Source organism: Schistocerca gregaria, chromosome 5 (assembly GCF_023897955.1).
Source record: "Schistocerca gregaria isolate iqSchGreg1 chromosome 5, iqSchGreg1.2, whole genome shotgun sequence".
NCBI lineage: Eukaryota > Metazoa > Arthropoda > Insecta > Orthoptera > Acrididae > Schistocerca > Schistocerca gregaria.
Genome location: NC_064924.1, coordinates 36,193,432 through 36,214,166, shown reverse-complemented (window position 1 = coordinate 36,214,166; position 20,735 = coordinate 36,193,432). Strand labels below are relative to the sequence as shown.

General features: G+C 46.0%; 1 protein-coding gene across 1 annotated transcript in view; it reads right to left on the bottom strand.

The window, feature by feature from the left end:
• The window catches only part of LOC126272813 (uncharacterized), a 58,951-nt gene extending 38,873 nt beyond the window's left edge, over nucleotides 1–20,078 (bottom strand). The window contains exon 1 of the mRNA XM_049976000.1: nucleotides 19,974–20,078. Coding sequence (XP_049831957.1) covers nucleotides 19,974–20,060 — 87 coding nt within the window. The 5' untranslated portion in view covers nucleotides 20,061–20,078. The remainder of the gene's footprint in view (nucleotides 1–19,973) is intronic.
• Between the last annotated feature and the right edge of the window lie 657 nt (nucleotides 20,079–20,735).

Here is a 20,735-nt window from a genome sequence, read left to right as displayed (position 1 = left end):
CCGAAACTTCGCAGGAAACTACGTCACCCTAAAATAACCTGGAGGTATCTTATGCAATCAGTATATTTTTCTTGATAATAAGTAATGAAATGTTTGCTTAGGGAACAAAATACGGAATATTTTAGGCGAAAATGAGACAAATTTACAATTTAACATTTGTGTGAAGCAAATCGAGATTGACGCGCTTTAGTTATTCTTCGACTGAACTACATTGCTGCATTTGCAACAAGTGTCGTATGTGAAATTCCCCAGCTGCTATGCAGGAGTGAACTCGTTGCACAAATGTCCACAGTACTCCTTAGAAAATCGGCCCTTTCTTCAAAGTAATACCAGACTGTTAAGCTGCGAAGAATGGTTTGTGGCTTCAGTGAGTATGAAAGAAATGGATGGGTTAAGATGAAGCTTTCAGTAGTGGATCGGTGGACGTTCGTCTCCCCCACCTACTATGATATCGGCTACACGTTGCTCATATTCGCCTCGCCTACAATGTTAGTAACTACGTAGGTAATTTTTCTTTTTTTTTCTTTTTTTCGTGTGACTAGGGCCTCCCATCGGGTTGACCGTACGCCGGGTGCAAGTCTTTCAATTTGACGCCACTTCGGCGACTTGCGCGTCGATGAAATGATGATGATCAGGACAACACAACACCCAGTCCCTGAGTGAAGAAAATCTCCGACCCAGCCGGGAGTCGAACTCGGGCCCTTAGCACTGACATTCTGTCGCGCTGACCACTCAGCTACCGCGGGCGGACTACGTAGGAAATAAGTTAGTTTATCAAACTGTAGGAACAACCATTCATAGTTGTAATGGCGATGTCATACAACAAAATGGTTCAAATGGCTCTGAGCACTATGGGACTTAACATGTGAGGTCATCGGCCCCTAGACCTTAGAACGACTTAAACTTAACTAACCCAAGGACATCACACACATCCATGCCCTAGGCAGGATTCATACCTGCGACCGTAGCGGTCGCTCGATTCCGCGCCTAGAGCCATTCGGTCACAACGCCCTGCTGTCATACAACACCTCTGGCTTCGTGTCTTTCTGCTTAATCACATCCGGACCACTGTTCCTTATCTCAGATGGTTGCCTGTCTGAAAGTAGCAACGCCAAATGAGTGTACGGAAACAGAGGAAATACTGCACGGTGCAGGCAAGTAGCTTAGCGCATGCTGCTTCGCTCGCGTAGTCCCTATGGCCTGAGGGGACTTTTTGCTGTTAGTTAATAGAATTTCTATGTTGTTCACAAACTGCAATGCCTTTTAACCTTCCCACGCTGATTAAGGCCACACAAGCATGGTCTTTTCGGAATGTACTTCTGACCAAAAAGTGATTATAGTAGTTGGAGTCCGAAATTATTGTTAATAATGTCTTTTGCGTTCTTATCGAGATGTTTCCACAACAACTTTCATCCACTAACAAATAGTTCTTTATATCGAACCGAGAAGTGAAATACCAGTATTCATAAATTTAACTTCAAAATTTCATTGAATGTAACGAAATATATTCCTAGAAATTTTCGTCCCATATGGCACTCCCTTACCTGCTGAATTTCCAAAAAAGCTGAAACACGTATTTTTTATTTTACTACTGAGAAAGACGAAAGCAGTTTCCATAGTTCTAGCTTCAAATTCTCTTAATAGAGACATACTTTCAAAAAACTTTTCATCGCCTATTTCACCGTGTGAGGTGTGGAATTACCGACAAACCCTTAAACGATGCCTACGGTATAAGATCCACGCCCTCTCCAAACTTCAGGTTTCTATCCTTGGCGGTTTTGTCTGGGATGTGATGAGTGAGTCAGTCACTCATTAGAATGAAAAATGCGAGTTTCACTGCTTTTGGAAACTGAATCTCGAAGGGGGTGAAAAAGGGTCATAGTGACTCACTCTGACCCTGTTTCACCCCGTTCGGGGTTCAATTTCCAAAAGCAGTGAAATTCGCATTTTTCGTTCTCTAGCCGAGAAGCCACACATTAATTTTCAAAGATTTAGCTTTAAAAATGCTTTCGCAATGAAATTTTTTCATAAAACGCTTCACCGCCTTAAGAACTGAATTTCCAAAAATTTGCGGTTGTAGCAAACGTGAATATTACATGTATTCATCTTGTTTTAAGTACGTTTCTGCACGTTTGAGCTTCAGTAATAGTAATGGTGGAACAATTTCGTTGCCATGGATGTAAAGAGAAGTGTGTGAAAGGAAGACCAGTTACTTTTCATAGATATGTACAACAAATGGAAAATTGTAAATGTCGCACAGATTAGAGGCACTTTATGTGTTGAAGAATATCGACACACGGAACTATAAAATCTTGTACTGTGGAGGACATTTCTGCGACTTTATGGGCATGTGTTTATGACTCAAGTGCCATGATCCGTGACGCGGCTCTCGGGCGCGAGGCGCTACCGATTACTCCTCTGGTTGAGGTTGGCACTATGTGCGATCGCGAGCGCCTCCTGTCGGAGCGGGTCCTAACGAGCGAGTGAGTGCGAGTACGGAGTCTGGGGCGGAAAGCAGGGGAGAATGGACACTGCGGCCGTACTCTGAGGCGACAAGAGAAGAGTTGTTGTGCACGGCCGAGAAGGGAGCGTTGAGCGAGGCGGCAGTCAGGATCGCCTTCCGGGGGACACAGAGGTGCGGCAGTCCAGCGAGCAGACACCAGCTCCGGGAGCAGTGCTCCGGTTTGTGGACGTGACGTGGGTCGTATTCTGGCGCAGTATAGTTTGCTTCGTACGCGTCTGCTGCTCCCTTTATGCCCACGTGTGTTGTTCTGTCCGTATGTGCACTGAAAAGGTTACGCCCCGGCTGGAACAGTGGCTTGTGCTTTACGTTCATGCACCCTGACTCATTTGTTTTGCTGCAAGCAGCTGTAATTTCAGAGATTTTTTGTCGCGATTGTCTTAACCCGGTGGTGCCTAGTATCAGAGAACAAGACAGCTAACGTGTGACCTGTTGTTTTGGGATTTGGAGTCCTGTTTGAACAACCTAGTTACCACGCACACAAATATATTGCTGCCGAGTGAGGTTAGTCCTAATCTTGTGGAACTGAGCTTTCAGTGACTGGCTCGTCTGCAGATTAATTAATTTAAGCTTTGTGGTGTGTTGTTTTGCTTTCAATGGTGAATTTCTTGTCATTCATTTGTGTATGTTTCGCCGTTAATGATAACTGTAAGATAGCAAGATCTTGAAGGGCTTGCGTATCTTGAGTGTTTTTTTGGCAACTGTTTAATTTGATTTCTTGTTTATCGGTCTGGTGAAAACTTATGCCAAGTTTACTAATTTCCGCCTGAGGTCCGGAAGTTTTTTGAAGGTAAATCCGTTGGTAAATCTTTATTGGACCTAACTGTTAACTGATCTTGCGTTGAACTAATGCCATTATCAAATCGTTTCTTGTGTGCTATAAATTGTATTACCATAGACAAGGAGACAGGGCACATTCTGTGGTCGAGGGGTAGGCACGGCGGCTGCTTTGCGCGTGGCGTCTTGTCGCTCGCTGTCATTTCCCGCGTTAGTACAGGCGGCGTGAGATTTGTTTGCTCGCGGTTGTATGGCCGCTGATCAGCTGTGCCTGCTCCCGCTTCAGGGTACGCCGACTTTCAGTCACTGTTACCCCTGTGTTGCTGTCGGTCGCTTACCGAAACGTTAGTCTGCTTCAGCACGGTGGCCACAGGGCCGTGTCGATATCGGCCGATGGCCAGCGTTGGGGCGGTCGTCCGCTCTGAGTGGCTTCGGTCGCTTGGACTTGGCAGTTACCTTCTGGTTAAACAGATCAAACTTGTTTAACCTGCTGTAAATTCCTAAGTAGTTTGTAACTAAGATTTTCATGATTTTACACAATTCCAGCATTTTGGTAAGGCATTTTCCTATCTATGTTTTATTTAAATGAGAATTCTTTATTGAGGATATTCACCTGTTGAAGCTTAACATAAAACTTGTAACTTAGGTTTCATGATTTTACATAATTTAAGAATTCGACTAAAGCAGTTCTTTATCTACGTTTTATTGATTGGTAATTCTTTATTGGGGTTATTCACCTGTTGAAGGTTAAAGATATGTTTGTAACCAAGTTAATGGGCTTGCTTAGTTGAGATTTGTTAAGAGCCTTTATTGCTGGAAGATCATTAAAGCTTGGGCGGTTGCAATTGTGAATACTGTTGTCTGTCTATGTTGTGGGTTACCCTTCCACTTCCACAGCCAAGCTGTCCTATCTACCAGCACACACCAGATAAATTTGCAAGCGTCTCTGTATGTGTATGCGTACTGGTGAGCTCGCTCTTTGAATTTCCATTCCTCGCCCCTGGCATGTGTGTGTCACTTGTCGCCGTGGTGGAAGGAGGGGTGGGGGGGGGGGGGGGTGGCGAGGGGCGGCAGCGGGTGGCCAGTGTCTGGAAGCCGGACCGCAGGACGGGTCGCGCACGGCCCGCGGGCCCTACTTGCCGTGGAGTCACTGGTAGCCCACTGACCGTTTTGTCTGTTTAGTTGTTGTGGGCACGAATGTTATCAAAAGACGGAACACAGGCGTCGTCTTGGCTATTTGCTGCTGCTTCTTCCCCATGGAAGCCACGTTATGCAACGAGCTTTCCGACCCGATGAAGTGCCTGATTTGAGTCGTCTTTCGCGACTTAATAACTTGTGCCGTTGCCTCGGAAACGGGATACGTTAACGTGTAGCAACCGGGGACACTGTTATCGAAATTCAGTTTCCCATTTTCAGCAGTGGAGTCGATGATTTGGTAGTCCAGTACATTGTTTTAAGTGCGACTGTGTTTAGCCTTAGACCAGTTTATGAAGGAGGTCGTCTGAGATGCGTGTTGATCTGCTCAGGCACTGTGGTCACGGGGTTGTACTGAGTGCGAATGACAGTGCAGCTGAGACGCTCCCTCAGTCTGGTTTTCCTGCTGCCGTGGCACGCTCTGACTGCCTCGGACCGGGGCCCTGGGCTTGCCCGTCGTGCTGTGGCTGCTAGCGTCGCCTCTGTGCATCGGCCTCATGGGATGCACCGCTGCCGTCCGCCGCTGGGGCACGTAAACTACTGTTTGAAATTAGTACTGAAGTTGCGTACAGTTTGACGTTCGGCTCTAGGCTGAGTGAAGTGCTCTTGTTGGACACAGCGTCGAGCCCCGCTAGAATGGCCGCATGTTGGTCGGTTGTGTACCAGTCGCACGTGTCGTACTGAGACTTCGCCAGGACTTGTGAAAACGTAGAACGCCGTTGATAACTAACTGACACATTTGGGGTTAAAGGGTGGGAAAGGCATGATGATGTGAAACTATTAAATATTGCTATGCCCTGAAGGTTGCTTATATGTTCATTCACTAGCCAATTGTGGACTGAAGAGTAAAGGAAATTTGTTGCCTGTCTCGGGGCTAGTTACAGCTTACTAGATTTAATTGTTCAGCTGTTTGTTATTTAAATGTTTTCATGGGGTGTTATATTCTCACCTTTCGTTTATTCATTTATTAATATCGTCCCAGAAGAAGCTGAGTAGCACACTCAGCGTGGTGCAGTCGTTATGATACTAGACTGTTGTACGGAGGGTCGTGAACTGTACAATTTTAATTGCTATATTCGGTTCGAGTACATTCTAGAAGTATACACAAATGTCAAGAATAACTGTACTTGAATGTTGTATAACTGTTTACACACCGTATGTGTCCCGGCCAGAGGCAGTTCGCTCCGCGCTCTTGTATGTGCAAGTACTAAGTAAACCTTCGTTAAGCTAGTGTTCGCCACTCATCTGATCACACCTTCCTCCACGTGATATTATTCCGGTGGTATTGCAACTTGTGATAGCGCACATTATCGACGACACTGTGGCTCCCAGCAGGCCGTGGCAGAGCCGCCGATTACGTGGCGAGAAACCCTAGAGCCATATACAATAGATCGCAATATATCGGCGACAGAAGAAGACGTTACGGTGACAGCAACTGTGTGCAACTACATGGGACATCCTTCCGCGTTCTCTGATGACAATGGCCAAGACCCAAACAAGTGGCTGAACGCATAGCCAAATTTAACAAATGGGATGACACCGTGTGTTTGGCTAACGTATTTTTCTACTTGGAGGGCACTGCCAAGCAATGGTATGAGAACAACGAGGAGAAGTTCACAAGCTGGGCAGTATTCCAGTCCGAACTCCGCAAGTATTTCGGCGACATACAGTGATAGAAATGCAAGGCTGAAGATAAATTAAAGTGCAGGGCACAGCATGCAGGAAAAACTACAGCATCCTACATTAAAGACGTCTTGGCGCTGTATAAAACAGCGGCTCCCAGATTGAAGGAGGAAGATAAGGATGCACATCTCATGAAGGGTGTTGCTGAGGACATGTATCAAGCCCTACTCCTGAAGGAGGTTTCGACAGCAGACGACTTTACAAAATGGTGCTAGTATATCGAGACAATGCTACAAAAAAGAATTACACGGAAGAAGTTTGAACGGCTTCCAAACGTCGTATCGATGTCTGTAATGGAAGAAGAAACTGATTTCACAAGTGTTCTTCGTCAGATAGTGAAAGAGGAAGTTCAGAAGGCTGCTGGATTTCACGGCGGGAAAAAAACGGAGGCACTTCAAAAGGTCATAATGAAGGAAGTGGAACACACGTTGAAAAAAGGGTGAAAAGGTAAAGACCCAGGCGGAGTTAAGTTCCTAAAATGCCGCATGAGCAACCAGTTTGGGCACCAAGGAAGACGGGGAGTCTGGAGGACCGAGGATAACCAACCAGTGTGTTTCCACTGCGGACGACCGGGACATATGGTGCGCTGTTGTCGAGAAAGACGGCGGATGTTTGATGACGCCCGCGCCAGAAGACTGCAGACCGATTTTTCCCTACGCCAACTCCGGGACGACGAAGATGAACACTTCGATCAAGGCCTCCAGCGCCGTTTCGAAATTCCAGCCGATCACCTAGCCACCGCAACCTGGAAAACTAAAGGGTGCGACCTTCCTTGGAGGTGAGGCCACCGAAGAGAAAAATCCTCCGCCGTCGATCACTACGAAAATGATAGGCAACTACTTCGATACCCTCATGGATGGTCGACCAGCCCAAGCTCTTGTGGACTCTGGCGCATCATATTCAGTCAGTTCGGAGAAGGGCGCCTACCGTCGCCAGTTGCAGGAAACTTATTCGTCGACAAGGAAACATCTCTGTTGAAGGTGGCTAATGGGAAATATGTAAAACATACAGGAAGATGTACCATTCGTGTGAGTATAAGTGGCTATGCATAACCCTTATAATTCATCGTCTTAACAGTAGCCATGACGCCATTCTCAGATGGGACTTTTTGAAAGCCTCCCAGGCAATTATAGTTTGTGGTCGCTCGACGAATATGCTACACGAGATGAGATACTGTGGACAGGAAGATATCCATCCGAGAGTGGGAAGACTATGTGTGCTGGATGAAGTGATCATTCCTGTAGTCAGCACAAGAAAGGTAGCTATCATGTGTCACGCCATGCATCAACCCATTGATCTTGTAGCGGAATGTAAGAGAAGCATACCATTGAAGAATAACTTGGTCATCCCAGCCTCTGTCGTTTAAGAACGGATTCGGTGAATAGTGGATAGTTAACTGTCGCCAAGAACCGCAGATCCTTCCAAAACGCAGGTGCGTAGCAAACGCTCAGCCGTTAATTGCAGAACAGCTGAGCCTCATAGAAACCTCCCATGCCGGGTCTGTGGCCGATATTAGCGCTACCACTGAAAGATCTTATAGCTCACTATCACCAGGTCTCACTAAGGAAGAGCAGAATAAGCTAACTGCCATTCTTCAAGAGTTCTCTGAGTGCTTAAATCCACAGGTGAAGAGCACATTAGACAAATCGACGGGGAGGCATCGGATTAGTACTGGAGACCATCAACCAATAAGCCAGTGAGCATACCGTGTGTCAGCAACGGAACGTCGAATAATTCGTGACGAGGTAGAGAAAATGATGAAGAATGACATCATTCAGCATTCGCAGAGCGCATGGTCGTCACAAGTGGTTCTTATCAGGAAGAAGGATGGCAGTTGGAGTTTTTGTGTTGATTACAGGAAGTTTAATAAGATAACTGAAAAGGACGTTTACCTTCTTCCACAAATTGACGATACAGTAGATTGTCTGAAAGGGGTTAAGGTTTTCTCAACCATGAAAATGTACTCGGGATACTGGTAAATAGAAGCAGATAAGGCTGATGGTGAGAAAACTGCATTCATCACCAATGAGGGCTTGTTTGAGTTTAAGGTAATGCCGTTAGGTTGTGTAATGCACCAGCAACTTTTGAACGGATGATGGATAATCTTCTAAGTCACCTGAACTGGACGATGTGTCTTTGCTATTTAGATGACATTATAGTGTTCTCAGAGACATTTGATGAACACACAAAAAGACTGAGGGCCATTCTTAAGTATTTCTAACAAGGCCGACTGAAACTTAATCCACGAAAGTGTCTCTTTGGAGCAAAAGAAATAAAAGTACTTGGACACCTTGTGTCAAACGAAGGTGTGTGGGCACACCCAGAAAAGGTGAGATCTATAACGGAATTTCCTATTCCTGAAAGTATTAGAGATGTAAGAACCTTCCTCGGAATATGTTCTTTTATCAAAGACTTTTGTATCAAAGCCAGTCCACTCCAAGAGTTGTAAGAAGCTGATGCTAAATTTATCTGGGGTGGTGCTCAACAAGACTCTTTAGATGTGCTACGAAAAGCTCTGACGACTGACCCTCTACGCCTTAAGGGTCCAACAGGAAGACTCGCCAGGTGGGCAGTACGTCTTTGTCAAATCGCAGCTGGGAGCGGCGTGCTACAACACGCGCGGCACACAGCGACGACCGCTGGCGCCGCACACGGTGTCCACACCTGGCGCCAGTGAACGCGTCGTCGCGGGGTTAGCGGCAGCCTACGCGCCACTCTCGATACGGATTACCCTGGCAGCGCTGCCCTCGCCACCAGAGTGAGCAACCGTATAAGGGCGCCATCTACCGACACTCTGATTGGCCGGACCTGCGGATTTAAGCGAGCTCCCTGAGCCCGTTTAACCAGTTCCATCTTCGCCGATGACTGTGTCACTACCCGGCTGCTGGATTCACGACGACCGAACCGTACTGTGGCCTCCCTGGCTGGAAACTTGCGACGCGTCGGTATCGACTGGTTGGCAGTGGTTTGGACTTGTATTCCCTACTAGTGACTCTGATTTCTCCTTGGCGCCACAGCCAGCGAAGTGTTGTGTAGTCGAACTTAAGTTTTGTTTTGAGTGACAGAAGGTCAAATAAATTTGGTTATCACGGAATATTTGTTGTATTATAGTGCGGACATAACAGTCTTCAAGAGTATGGCGTTATCATAGTGTACAAAAGTGTAAGAAAACACCAAGATGCCGACTGTCTCTCAAGAAACCCTGTGCAAGACCATCAAGACTTTGATGATAAGAGCGACTGTCTCGCTGCACTCCAGGATCTCTAGGATGAGCAGAAGAAGGACGCCAAGATATGTGAAATTATGCTTGCCTTAAATCGGTAAGAGGAAGTGAAAGGAAAGTTTAAGGTAGTTAATGGATTACTTTGCAAGAAAACTTGGATACGTCTGGAAATACACACCTGAGGCCAGACATTTAGGATTTATTAAAACATACGAAAGAATCCTCAAGACATTTTTCTGGCCTGGTTTTTTTAGGAGTGTCCGTCACTATGTGTCGCACTGTCGAGAGTGCCAGAGTACATTTTAAAAGTATTTCACAAATGTCAAGAATCATTTTATGCCTCCAAGATCTTGTATGTGCAAGTACTGAATAAACTTTCGTTACGTGAAGTTACTGTTCGCCACTCATCTAATTACACCTTCTTCTACGTGGCAATATATTTACCTTTTGCTACAAGTTGGTTCTGAGTACTAATTATTGGTTCTCCTAAGTTTCTAATGGCGTTCTTTAGCCGCTGTGCATGCACGTTTGCTTACTGAATCACATAAGTATTTTTCCTCAAGAGAATTTTCACTGTTTGTCTGAAGGGAGTTATATCAATTTGTGCACATTCCTTGTCTTATTAATTACTTCTGTCCACCCCCGTTAGCTGGGTGGTCAGCGCGACAGAATGTTAATCATAAGGGCCGGGGTTCGATTCCCGGCTGGGTAGGACATTTTCTCCGCTCAGGGAGTGGGTGTTGTGTTGTCCTCCTCATCATCATCATTTCATCCCTATCGACGCGCAAGTCACTGGAGTGGCGTCAAATCGAAAGACTTGCACCTGGCGAATGGTCTACCCGACGGGAGGCCCTAGTCACACGACATTTACATTTTTTACTTAACTGCGAGATTTAAGGGAACTCGCTCTCTGCCTGAAGGCAGCCCTAAAAAATGTTTACTTCATTAAATATCTAAATGTCTTTGAGGGAGTATTGTATTATACCTAGTTTTCTCGAGGCAGCTGTTATGCCACTACTTTGTCCTAGAGAGCCATCTATTTGATCATTTATTGAAGCAGTTTCCGAGTTGTGGTTCGTAAATTTGGAAATTTTGAGTCTGAAATCTATGAACTGCTTTAACTATTGTCTTGTTTAAATTGTCACTAAACTAAGGCGTGTAATTTCTTAAATTTTAGACGTTCAGAGTGTTGCTTCTAATCCTGTTAACCTACCTGATTTTAGTTACTTTTCTTAAATAAGTATGTTTTAATGAACAATGGTGATTGATGCGTACCCCAATCCGTCTAGTCCTTCCACTTAATTTCCCGTTTGCTTGCTGTAGGCTTGTGCTGGTGCTATGTTAATATGCACATAAAACTTATACATGAAGGTCCCATCAATTTCCCCCATTTCATGCAGGTTACAAACCTTTGTGCTTATCTAAGTATTTCCCCGTGAGACAGTTTTATATGCAGTGTCATTGTAACATAATTAATTAGAACAGAGGTTCTACAATATGAATAAGTGCAACAGAAAAAGTTAAAACATATTCTCAGCTGCCACTTCTTATCACGTCACTAAAAATTCGTAAATGAAGTGGAATCTGAGCTATGTTTCTGTGGCGAAAAATAGTATTACTCTTCACATCTGTAAGCGAACTTTCGTCTCTGCTATAAAATTGATATGAACGAAATTAGAATTACATTAATACCTTCAGCTGCCAACGGGCGTTAATATTTATCAAAAGGGACAGGTGAAAGTGTGTGCCCCGACCGGGACTCGAACCCAGGGTCTCGTGCTTACATAGCAGACGCTCTATCCATCTTTTTTTTCTCATTTTGTTCGTTTTAGTTAGTTACATTTGCTCAGGGCGGACGTCGCAAGACACCCGTTTCAGTTCGTCGTTGATCCAGTAACTCAGTTTGTTTTATTACAGAGGGCAGCTAGCCCTCTCACAGGGGATAGCACGACTGCAGGGAATATCTCGCGCACGCCTCCCGCAAGACCCACACTCTCACCTTGTATGTCCACACACTACATTCGTAGTGTCCCACCCCAACACACTCATTACTTGTGGAAGACATTCTTTCCAATTCCCGTAAGAGTTCGGGGAATATGTGTGCATCCGCACAGAAGAAGAAAGTCATGGCTGGTGTTGGCAGAACTATATCCATGTAAGTATAATTGTTAAGATCTCTCTAAAGCACGTATACAAAGTTTTACGGTAGTTATGAACGTGATCTATCTATAACAGTATATGGACTAACACTTCTAACGATGGGCCTCCGCAGCCGATAACCCACGTATGTGCCAATGTTAACATCACACCATTGGCAACTACAAGTGAAATGGGCACGTCACTTGAGCTGCAGGACATGTTGCAGACGGAATTCTCGTTGTGCGCTTTCGAATACTCACTCCACATACAATGATCAGCCAGAACACTGAGACCACCCACCTACTGAGGTACAAGCCCGTCCGGCCGACATCAGCCTCACCTGGCGAGGGATGTCTGCCAGTCAGACACGCGCGTGTAGAAGCAGTGAGTGTGGTGTCAGTGCTTAAAACGGGGAAGGCGTGCGATCGAGGCCGGATTGTAATGGACCGGAAGCGCGGCACGAGCATTTCGGAAACTGCAGGTCTTTTTGTGTGTTCGAGGACTACTGTGGTGAGTCTCTTCAACACGTGGCGAAACCACGTCCAGACGGACGTGGGGTTCAGAGGCCACCCCTCATTACACATGTCGGATGTTGTAAACTGTGCATACTCGTAAAACCAGTCAGGCGGCCAACTGTGGCGGAACTAACACCGGAGTTTAATGCTGCGTAGAGCACAAGTGTGTGTGAACACACAGTGCACCGAACACTCCTAACGATGGGTCTCCGCAGCCGACAGCCCGTGCATGTGCCATGTTAACATCGCACCATCGGCAAATACGACTGAAATGGGCACATCACCATTGTCTCTGGGCATTGGCGTAGTGGCAGAGCGTTCCATGGTCTGAAGAATCCCGATACTTCCTTCATCATGCCGACGGTAGGGCGCGAATCCTTCATCTTTCAGGGGAACAGCTCGTTAACACCTGCAATGCAGGAGGGAGGCAAGCTCCATAGGTTCAGTGGAGATTGTACAAGGCACTATGACGGCTATAGTGTATGGTTCACTGGTTGCAGACGATCATGTTTCCCTAAGGCAGTGGAGTTTCTCAACAAGATAATGCTCTATTTTACAAGGCTTGGAGTGTAATGGAGTGGTTCGAACAATACAGCGCCGAGTTACAATTGAGGTACTGGCCTCTCACCTTGCCAGATCTGAACCCGATCACACACATCTGGGGTGTGACTGAACGTGGCCTCAGACCTCTTTGTGCCTCGCCCTAGAACTGGGGAATTAGGTGATTTGCAGGTGTGATGCCAACTGGCGCCAGTGACCTTCAAGGCCTCACTGCGTGCATGGAACGACGCGTCGCCTCTGTTAGCCTTGCCAAACGTGGACATAACGGCTGTTAGGTTGGCTCTGAGCACTATGGGACTTAACTACTGTGGTCATCAGTCCCCTAGAACTTAGAACTACTTAAACCTAACTAACCTAAGGACATCACACACATCCATGCCCGAGGAAGGATTCAAACCTGCGACCGTAGCGGTCACGCGGTTCCAGACTGAAGCGCCTAGAACCGCACGGCCACACCGGCCGGCGCAGAGATTCGGAAAGGAAATACTGTAGATTTTCCTGTCGCCAAGAACCTGAAAAAACTATACCGTAACTAGTGTGCTTTCACTTTTAATAAACCTACATTTCATAGTATTCTAAGTGACATTTTGAAAAACATGGAGAAGCATTAGCGACTCATGGTGGAGGAATAGAAGAGAAAGAAAGCTTCGAACAGTATCAAATGTCTCAGCGAAACCAGAGAAATGAGTTCTTTATTATCCGTTTTCCTGGATACATTTCAGCACAGAAGGCAGTAAGTAAAGTTGTTGATTTCATGTATTATACTTTCATCTGTCAATATTTTCCACTACTTTACCTTTGAGAACAAAAAAAATTGGTTCATTTCATCCACTGTAGCAAGTATGAGGACAGGTGAAAATATCGTTGAATCCTTATGTCTCCCTAAAGTACCAGCACATCAATTCCTGTCTTACACAGTGTTGCTAGGCAGCATTGTTACGTGCATTAAGTTAAAATTTCACCCCTCTGGCTTTAATATTTTTGGAAATGGAATTTTTTTCCGTTTTCTAAATATCTCTAAAATCCTCTTTTTCTGAGTAAAACGTTTTCTTTCTTGAAAACTGCTACTTCTACAGCTATTCAATTTTTACCGCTGTTTTATTATGGTATATAAATCATACGAATACTAAACGAACATGGGAAAAATGTTTCTACTCAAATTTTTTTTCCACGATAAAGTCGGTGAAAAAATTGGTGAGATTCTTTCCTCGCTAACTGCGGACTGGCAACTTTTAGACCTATTTCGACTGCGAATACTTCACAAACAAGACATGTAGGAAACAACTCCTCAATCATAATTCGTCATAATGTTGTCAATCGGTAGTTATCGTGGAAGGAAACGCACAATTTGGCTACCGAATTTACCAGGGGAAAATATTTCTTTGAGAGGTTGCCAAATGAGCAGGAGTTCATTTCCCACGTTGTGCTATCATTTTTGTGATTGCTACTGTATAATAAAGCATCATTAGATATTTCACAGCTGTAAAATTAACAGTTATAGGGAAAGAAAGCATTTTAGTCGGAAAAAAGAGAGTTTTTAACTCTTTTTACAGAACGGAAAAGCAGGGAAATATGAACTATGAACGTAGTATAAGTGCAGATATTTTTATACTGTGTTGGCTGATTTCTTTCCTGCATCGAACAGTTATCCAACAATATATCAGATAGTATATGACCTGATGTTTCCTATACGGTCATAACTGCCCTTCTAAGTAGATTATGCCATTCAGTATAGAATAACTGTTTTGCGTCCATGTGTCCATCCTTCAGCAGCTGACCTGCTGCTCAGGGGAAAGTAAGCCTTAATGACTTTCTCTTGCCACATGTATTTGGAGGTACTAAGCAACACGAAGACATAGCCAATAGAAATATATGTACTCATAACCGTTACGCTCTGTATCATAACATGATGTAAAACGACGACTAGCACGTTGTTACCATGTGGATTCAACGAAATTTAGATGTGTCAATAAACTTGCTGCAAGCACTGTATTGATACATTTGACGGACTGAACAAGAAATATTTTGTTGCAGATCTCTCTCCAATATTTGACTGTTTCAGTCGGAAGAAATAGATGACAGTATTATGACATTCATTGTGGCTGATTCCAGAGACAATACAGAGGTTGAATCCATTATCACTTAATGTGCAAGAACGTGAGATGAGACAGAGATACAAGCTCCATCAAATGTTTCAGATGAACATACAAATGCGTTGCAGATAAACAAAGGCTCTGACCCCAGCGGCACAAATTTACATAAAAGAGAGGAGATCAGTGTTGTGAACAATATGTATGTTCTGCTCGAAAGAAGACAAAGGGAAAAAGCTTCCACAGGAGTGAAAATGAAATACTTAGTCGCACCTGAAAAAGACGGCCGGTCGGTGTGGCTGAGCGGTCCTAGGCGCTTCAGTTTGGAACAGCGCGACCGCTACGGTCGCAGGTTCGAATCCTGCCTCGGGCATAGCTGCGTATGTTATCCTTAGATTAGTTAGGTTTAAGTATATCTAAGTTCTAGGGGACCGATGACCTCCGATGTTAAGTCCCATAGTGCTCAGAGCCATTTGAACCATTTTTTGAAAAGGACGATGATGTAAATACACTGATGAGGCAGAACATTATGACTACTTGCTTCATAGCTTGTTTGTCCGTCTTTAGAACGAAGTGCGTCACCGATTCTGTATGTCAGGGATCCGAAATTTTGTTGGTAGGTTTGTGGAGGCATGTGACATCAGATGTCTACGCACTTAGCGTAAACAATGGCCTGCTGACTAGCTTATGCGGTGATGACGCTCGATAGCGACCGAGATGTGTTCCATAGAATTAACGTCAGGTGAGTTTGGATGCCAAGACGTCAATGTGAGTCCCCTATAATGCTCCTCAAACCACTGTAGAACGGTTCTGGCTCCGAAACACGGACAGTTATACTGCTGAAAGATGACATCGTCGTCGGGGAAGACGTTGGGAACGGTTCGCAGCTGTCAGCTGTCTCCGGAGTACTGCCACAGGTGCCACGCAGCGCAGCAGAATGTCTCCCACAGCACAGCAGGCCTACTGCTCCCACCAGTCTGTGTCCGTAGAGCGCAGCACGTCTGTCGCAAACTTCACTTATTCGACCTATGTGCAGTTTTTACAAATGCTTCAGTTTGTTATCAAAATTAAACTGAGATCTGCCGTGAGTAAAGAGATTAGACTATTTTATGAACTCATTGTACTATTTGTACGAGCTCACAATAACGGTGATTTAGCGCTTTCCTTCATTGTGTGTGCGATGGTCATGGAACAGAACAGAATGAAACTGTAGGCTTTTCTCGAAGAAGTGCGAGGAAACAAATAAAAGTGTTATATCTGACGAACATTTTCTGTATCCAGAATGGCCCGTGCAGGGCCTGCAACATGCGGTCGTGGAGTATCCTGCTGAAATGTAGGGTTTCGCAGGGATCGAATAAAGGGTAGAGCCACGGGTCGTAACACATCTTAAATGTAACGTCCACTGTTCAAAGTGCCGTCATTGCGAACAAGAGGTGACCGAGACGTGTAACCAATGGCATCCTATACCTTCAGGCCGGCTGATACGCCAGTATGGCGATGACGAATACAAGATTCCAATGTGCGTTCACCGCGATGTCGCCAAATACGGATGCGACGATCATGATGCTGTAAACAGAATCTGGATTCGCCCGAAAAAATGACGTTTTCCCATTCGTGCGTCCAGGTTCGTTTGGATTCATCCGAAAAAATGAGGTTTTCCCATTCGTGCACCCAGGTTCGTCGTTGAGTACACCATCGCAGGCGCTCCTGTCTGTGATGCAGCGTCAAGGGTAACCGCACCAATGGTCTCCGAGCTCATAGTCCATGCTGCTGCAAACGTCGTCGAACTGTTCGTGAAGATGGTTGTTGTCTTGCAAACGTTCCCATGTGTTGACTCAGGGATCGAGTCGTGGCTGCACGATCCGTTACAGCCATGCGGATAAGATACCTTTCATCTCGACTGCTAGTGATACGAGGCCGTCGGGATCCAGCGCGGCGTTCCATATTACCTTCCTGAACCCAGCGAGTCCATATTCTGCTAACAGTCATTGGATCTCGACCAACGCGAGCAGCTATGTCGCGATACGATAAACCGCAATCGCGATAGGCTACAATCCAAACTTTATAAGGGGCGGAGTCCGCCCCGGTAGCTGAGTGGTCAGCGCGACAGACTGTCAATCCAAAGGGCCAGGGTTCGATTCCCGGCTGCGTCGGAGATTTTCTCCACTCAGGGACTGGGTGTTGTGTTGTCCTAATCATCATCAATTCATCCCCATCGACGCGCAAGTCGCCGAAGTGGCGTCAAATCGAAAGACTTGCACCAAGCGAACGGTCTACCCGACGGGAGGCCCTCGTCACACGACATTTCATTATAAGGGGCGGAAACGTGATGGTACGCATTTGTCCTCTTCACACGAGGCATCACAACAACGTTTCACCAGGCAACGCCGGTCAACTGCTGTTTGTGTATGAGAAATCGGTTGGAAACTTTCCTCATGTTAGCACGTTGTAGGTGTCGCCACCGGCACCGACCTTGTGTGAATGCTCTGAAAAGCTAACCATTTGCATATCACAGCATCTTCCTCCTGTCGGTTAAATTTCGCATCTGTAGCGCGTCATCTTCGTGGTGTAGCAATTTTAAAGGCCAGTAGTGTATGAACTCAAGCTTGAATTGCAAAATTATTTTAAACCGCGATGTATGATGCCGCTAAATAGGTAACCGGCACCTCTGTATTTGCGGTTCCCTCCACGTCACATGGCGCCCCATTCATTTATCGACAAAGAGGAGCGCGTTCATTGTTCAGCGTTAACGTCATGTTTCAGTCTCTTTGTACATGACGACGCGCAGTAACAAAAGTAACGAGTACTTCAGTGTTACGTGCAAAGACGATAACGACTGAACGTGCACGGTGCAAACTTCACACCGAGGTGAGGAAAGTCGCGGGATACCTGCAAGTGTTGTCGTGGGCGTCGTTTGGCTTGCCGTGGTGCAGCAGGTGGGCGTGGCAGGGACTCGACGCTTCGTTGGGTCCCGTGCAGAATCAGTGAGCCATGTTGCCTCTGTAGCCGTTCATAGTCGTGAAAGTGTTGCCGGTGCAGCATTTTGTTCGAGAAGTGACCTCTCGATTATGTCCTGTAAATGTATGATGGGATTCATGTCAGTAGATCTGAGTGAGCAAATCATTAGCTCGAACTGTTCAAAATGTTCTTCAAACCAATCGCGAAGAATTGTGGGACAGTTACGCGGAACACTGTCATTCATAAAAGTTCTACCGTTGTTTGGGAATATGATGATTGGTGCAAATGGTCACCAAGTGGCCGAACATAACCATTTCCAATCATGGGTTCAGTTGGACCGAAGGACACAGTCCATTCCACGTAAACACACTTGACACTATTACAGAGCCACCACCAGCTTGCACAGTGCGTTGGTGACAACTTGCGTTCGTGGTTTAGTACGGTCTGTGCCACACACTAACCGTACCATTAGCTCCTATGAACTGAAATTCGGAGTTATATGACCAGCCCACAGTTTTCCAGCCGTGTAGGGTCCAACGGGTATGGCTCTGCAGATAATGTCGTGCTGGTAGCAGGCACTCGTCTTGGGTGTCTGCTGCCTTAGCCCATTAACGCCAAGTTTTGCCTCACTGCCATAAGGGATACGTTCGCCGTACGTCGCACATTGATTGCAGCGGTTATTTCAAGCAATGTTGCTCGTCTGTTAGTACTGACTACTCTACGAAACATCGTTGCTCTCGGTCGTTAAGTGCAGGCCATAGGCCACTGCGTTGTTTCGTAATAGAATGTCCCGTGCTCCAACTACTAGTACGCTCTCAAATCCTATTAATTCCAGTCGTGCATAAAAGTATCACGACGGAAACCTTTGCACATGAATCACGTGAGTACAAATGACACCCGCGGCCCATTCATAGTTCGTGTACACGCTACTTTCGCAGACTGTATGTGTGCATATCGCTGCCCCACGACTTGTGTCGCTTCGCTCTAGTACTTAATTTTACGGCGCTAAGCCTTAACGCCGGTCGGAGTACCCGAGCGGTTGTAGGCGCTACAATCTGGGGCCGCGTGACCGCAATGGTCGCAGGTTCGAATCCCGCCTCGGGCATGGATGGGTGTGATGTTAGGTTTTAGTTCTGTCTAGGGGACTGACAACCTCAGATGTTAAGTCGTTAAGTCCCATGGTGCTCAGAGCCATTTTTGAACCTAAGCTTTAACAGTTCCACAGCAGGGGAGTCAGCCATCAGTCTAGTAGGAGCAGTGTGCGATTTGCAGGGGCGGATGGGGGGATTCCCCCCCCCCCCCCCTCTGCATCAGACCACCCCCTCCTCTGGTTTTAGTTTATGCATCCCAACCTGGGATGTTTATTTCCACGCTCTGGACTAAAACTTTACATATAATTTAAATTTGTGGAGCCGAACACGGAAAGTTTTTAATACAGTCTTACTATTAATATGTTTGCTTATTAATTTTGAAAAAGTGTTATGTAGTAGGTAAGCATTTCAAAACATTTAGAACAAAACGACAAGACGCCGCCCCAGCGTAAACGAGGCTTTAGAGCCAGGTCTGTATTGTATGATGGATGTGATGTGTTGCGTACGAAATTGAAACCTGCGATAAGATCCAAATGACGTGGGAAACGGTGAAGAGGTGTCATCCTACAGCAAGATAACGTTCGCCCACATTCTGCCAAACGGACAGACGACGCAATAAAGGAGTTGAGATTCGAGGTGCTGGAACATCCACCGTACAGTCCAGACCTAGCTCCAAGCGATTTCCACATATTTGGACCCTTAACCGAAGCACTACAGGGAAGAAGATTTGACAGTAATGAAGACGTTATTGCTGCGGTGCGGTGCAACCGATAAACGTATTTTCTGATGAAATAAAAAAAACTCGTATAACGTCGCGAAAACTGCACTGAAGCCCAGGGAGGTTATGTAGAAAAATAACGCATGTTTCAGTTTTGTATCATCAGAATAAGTACAGCTTTTCACAAATGTGCCTTTACTTTTTGAATTCCCCTCGTATACCTGTATGTAGATGATTTTGTAAATAAGCTTTACCTATAACGTACTTTTAAAGATATGACAAGGGATGGATTTTCTGATAGTGCTTACGCGTGAATAGCGAGTTCTGGCATTAACATCTATTTATAAATAACTGTTTAACCATGGGTAACGCCACGGTCCAAGCTAGTAACATGTATAATTATACTAACCCCCTAAGACATCCCCCCCCCCCCACCCCCCAACTGGTAAAAGCACAAATCGAACACTGAGTAGGAGACCACGACACGTGTTCCAGTGACTCACGGACTGGGCGTTGGGCGCCGCTGTGCACGTGGCGGCGAGCAGCAGCGGCAGCAGCAGAGGCAGCGGCAGGTGTCGGGGGGCGGCCATGGCGGTTGCGGCGGGCGGCTGGGTGCCGTCGGGGGCTGCGCCGCGATTATAACGGCTGGCGAGCGGCAGATGGGCGCCCAGATAGCGGCGCGGCTTCCGGCTGATGGCTGGCGGCCGCTATCTGCTGCCGCATCTCACACTGCGGCGGACAATGTGTAATGGATAGCACAGGGTATTAATACTTGTCGTAGCGTGTCACAGCTATTCTGTCCGCACGGAAAAAAATAAAATTGTCTGTACGCCCCCACGTACGGCCTAGTCTCTCTGCTCTCGACATTGTCACAAGGCGATTTACCTGCGCTGTTCAGGTAAAGTATTTCCTGAAACGTTTAATATACTGTAATACTGCTTCCACCCGAATGAACTGTGGAAACGTTCTCTGTAAACGATGTATACACTGGCGGGCCGAAACATTAGTATCACTGCCAACGCGGGGCTGTATGCCGCCTGGTGGCTGTGAGAGCACGTGACGATGTTAAAGCGAAGCAAAGACGAACTGGGAATCATTCTAGCGACGATTTGCGGAAATCCGACGAATTAAGAGACTTTGCAGAAGCCGCATAGTTATGGTCCAGTGTCTCGGGGCGAGTATCCCGGAAACCTGGTGGCCTGTCGTGGGCACCTATTTGGAAAATCGTTGAAGAATGCTGTAACAACGAGTAGGTGACAAGGTTA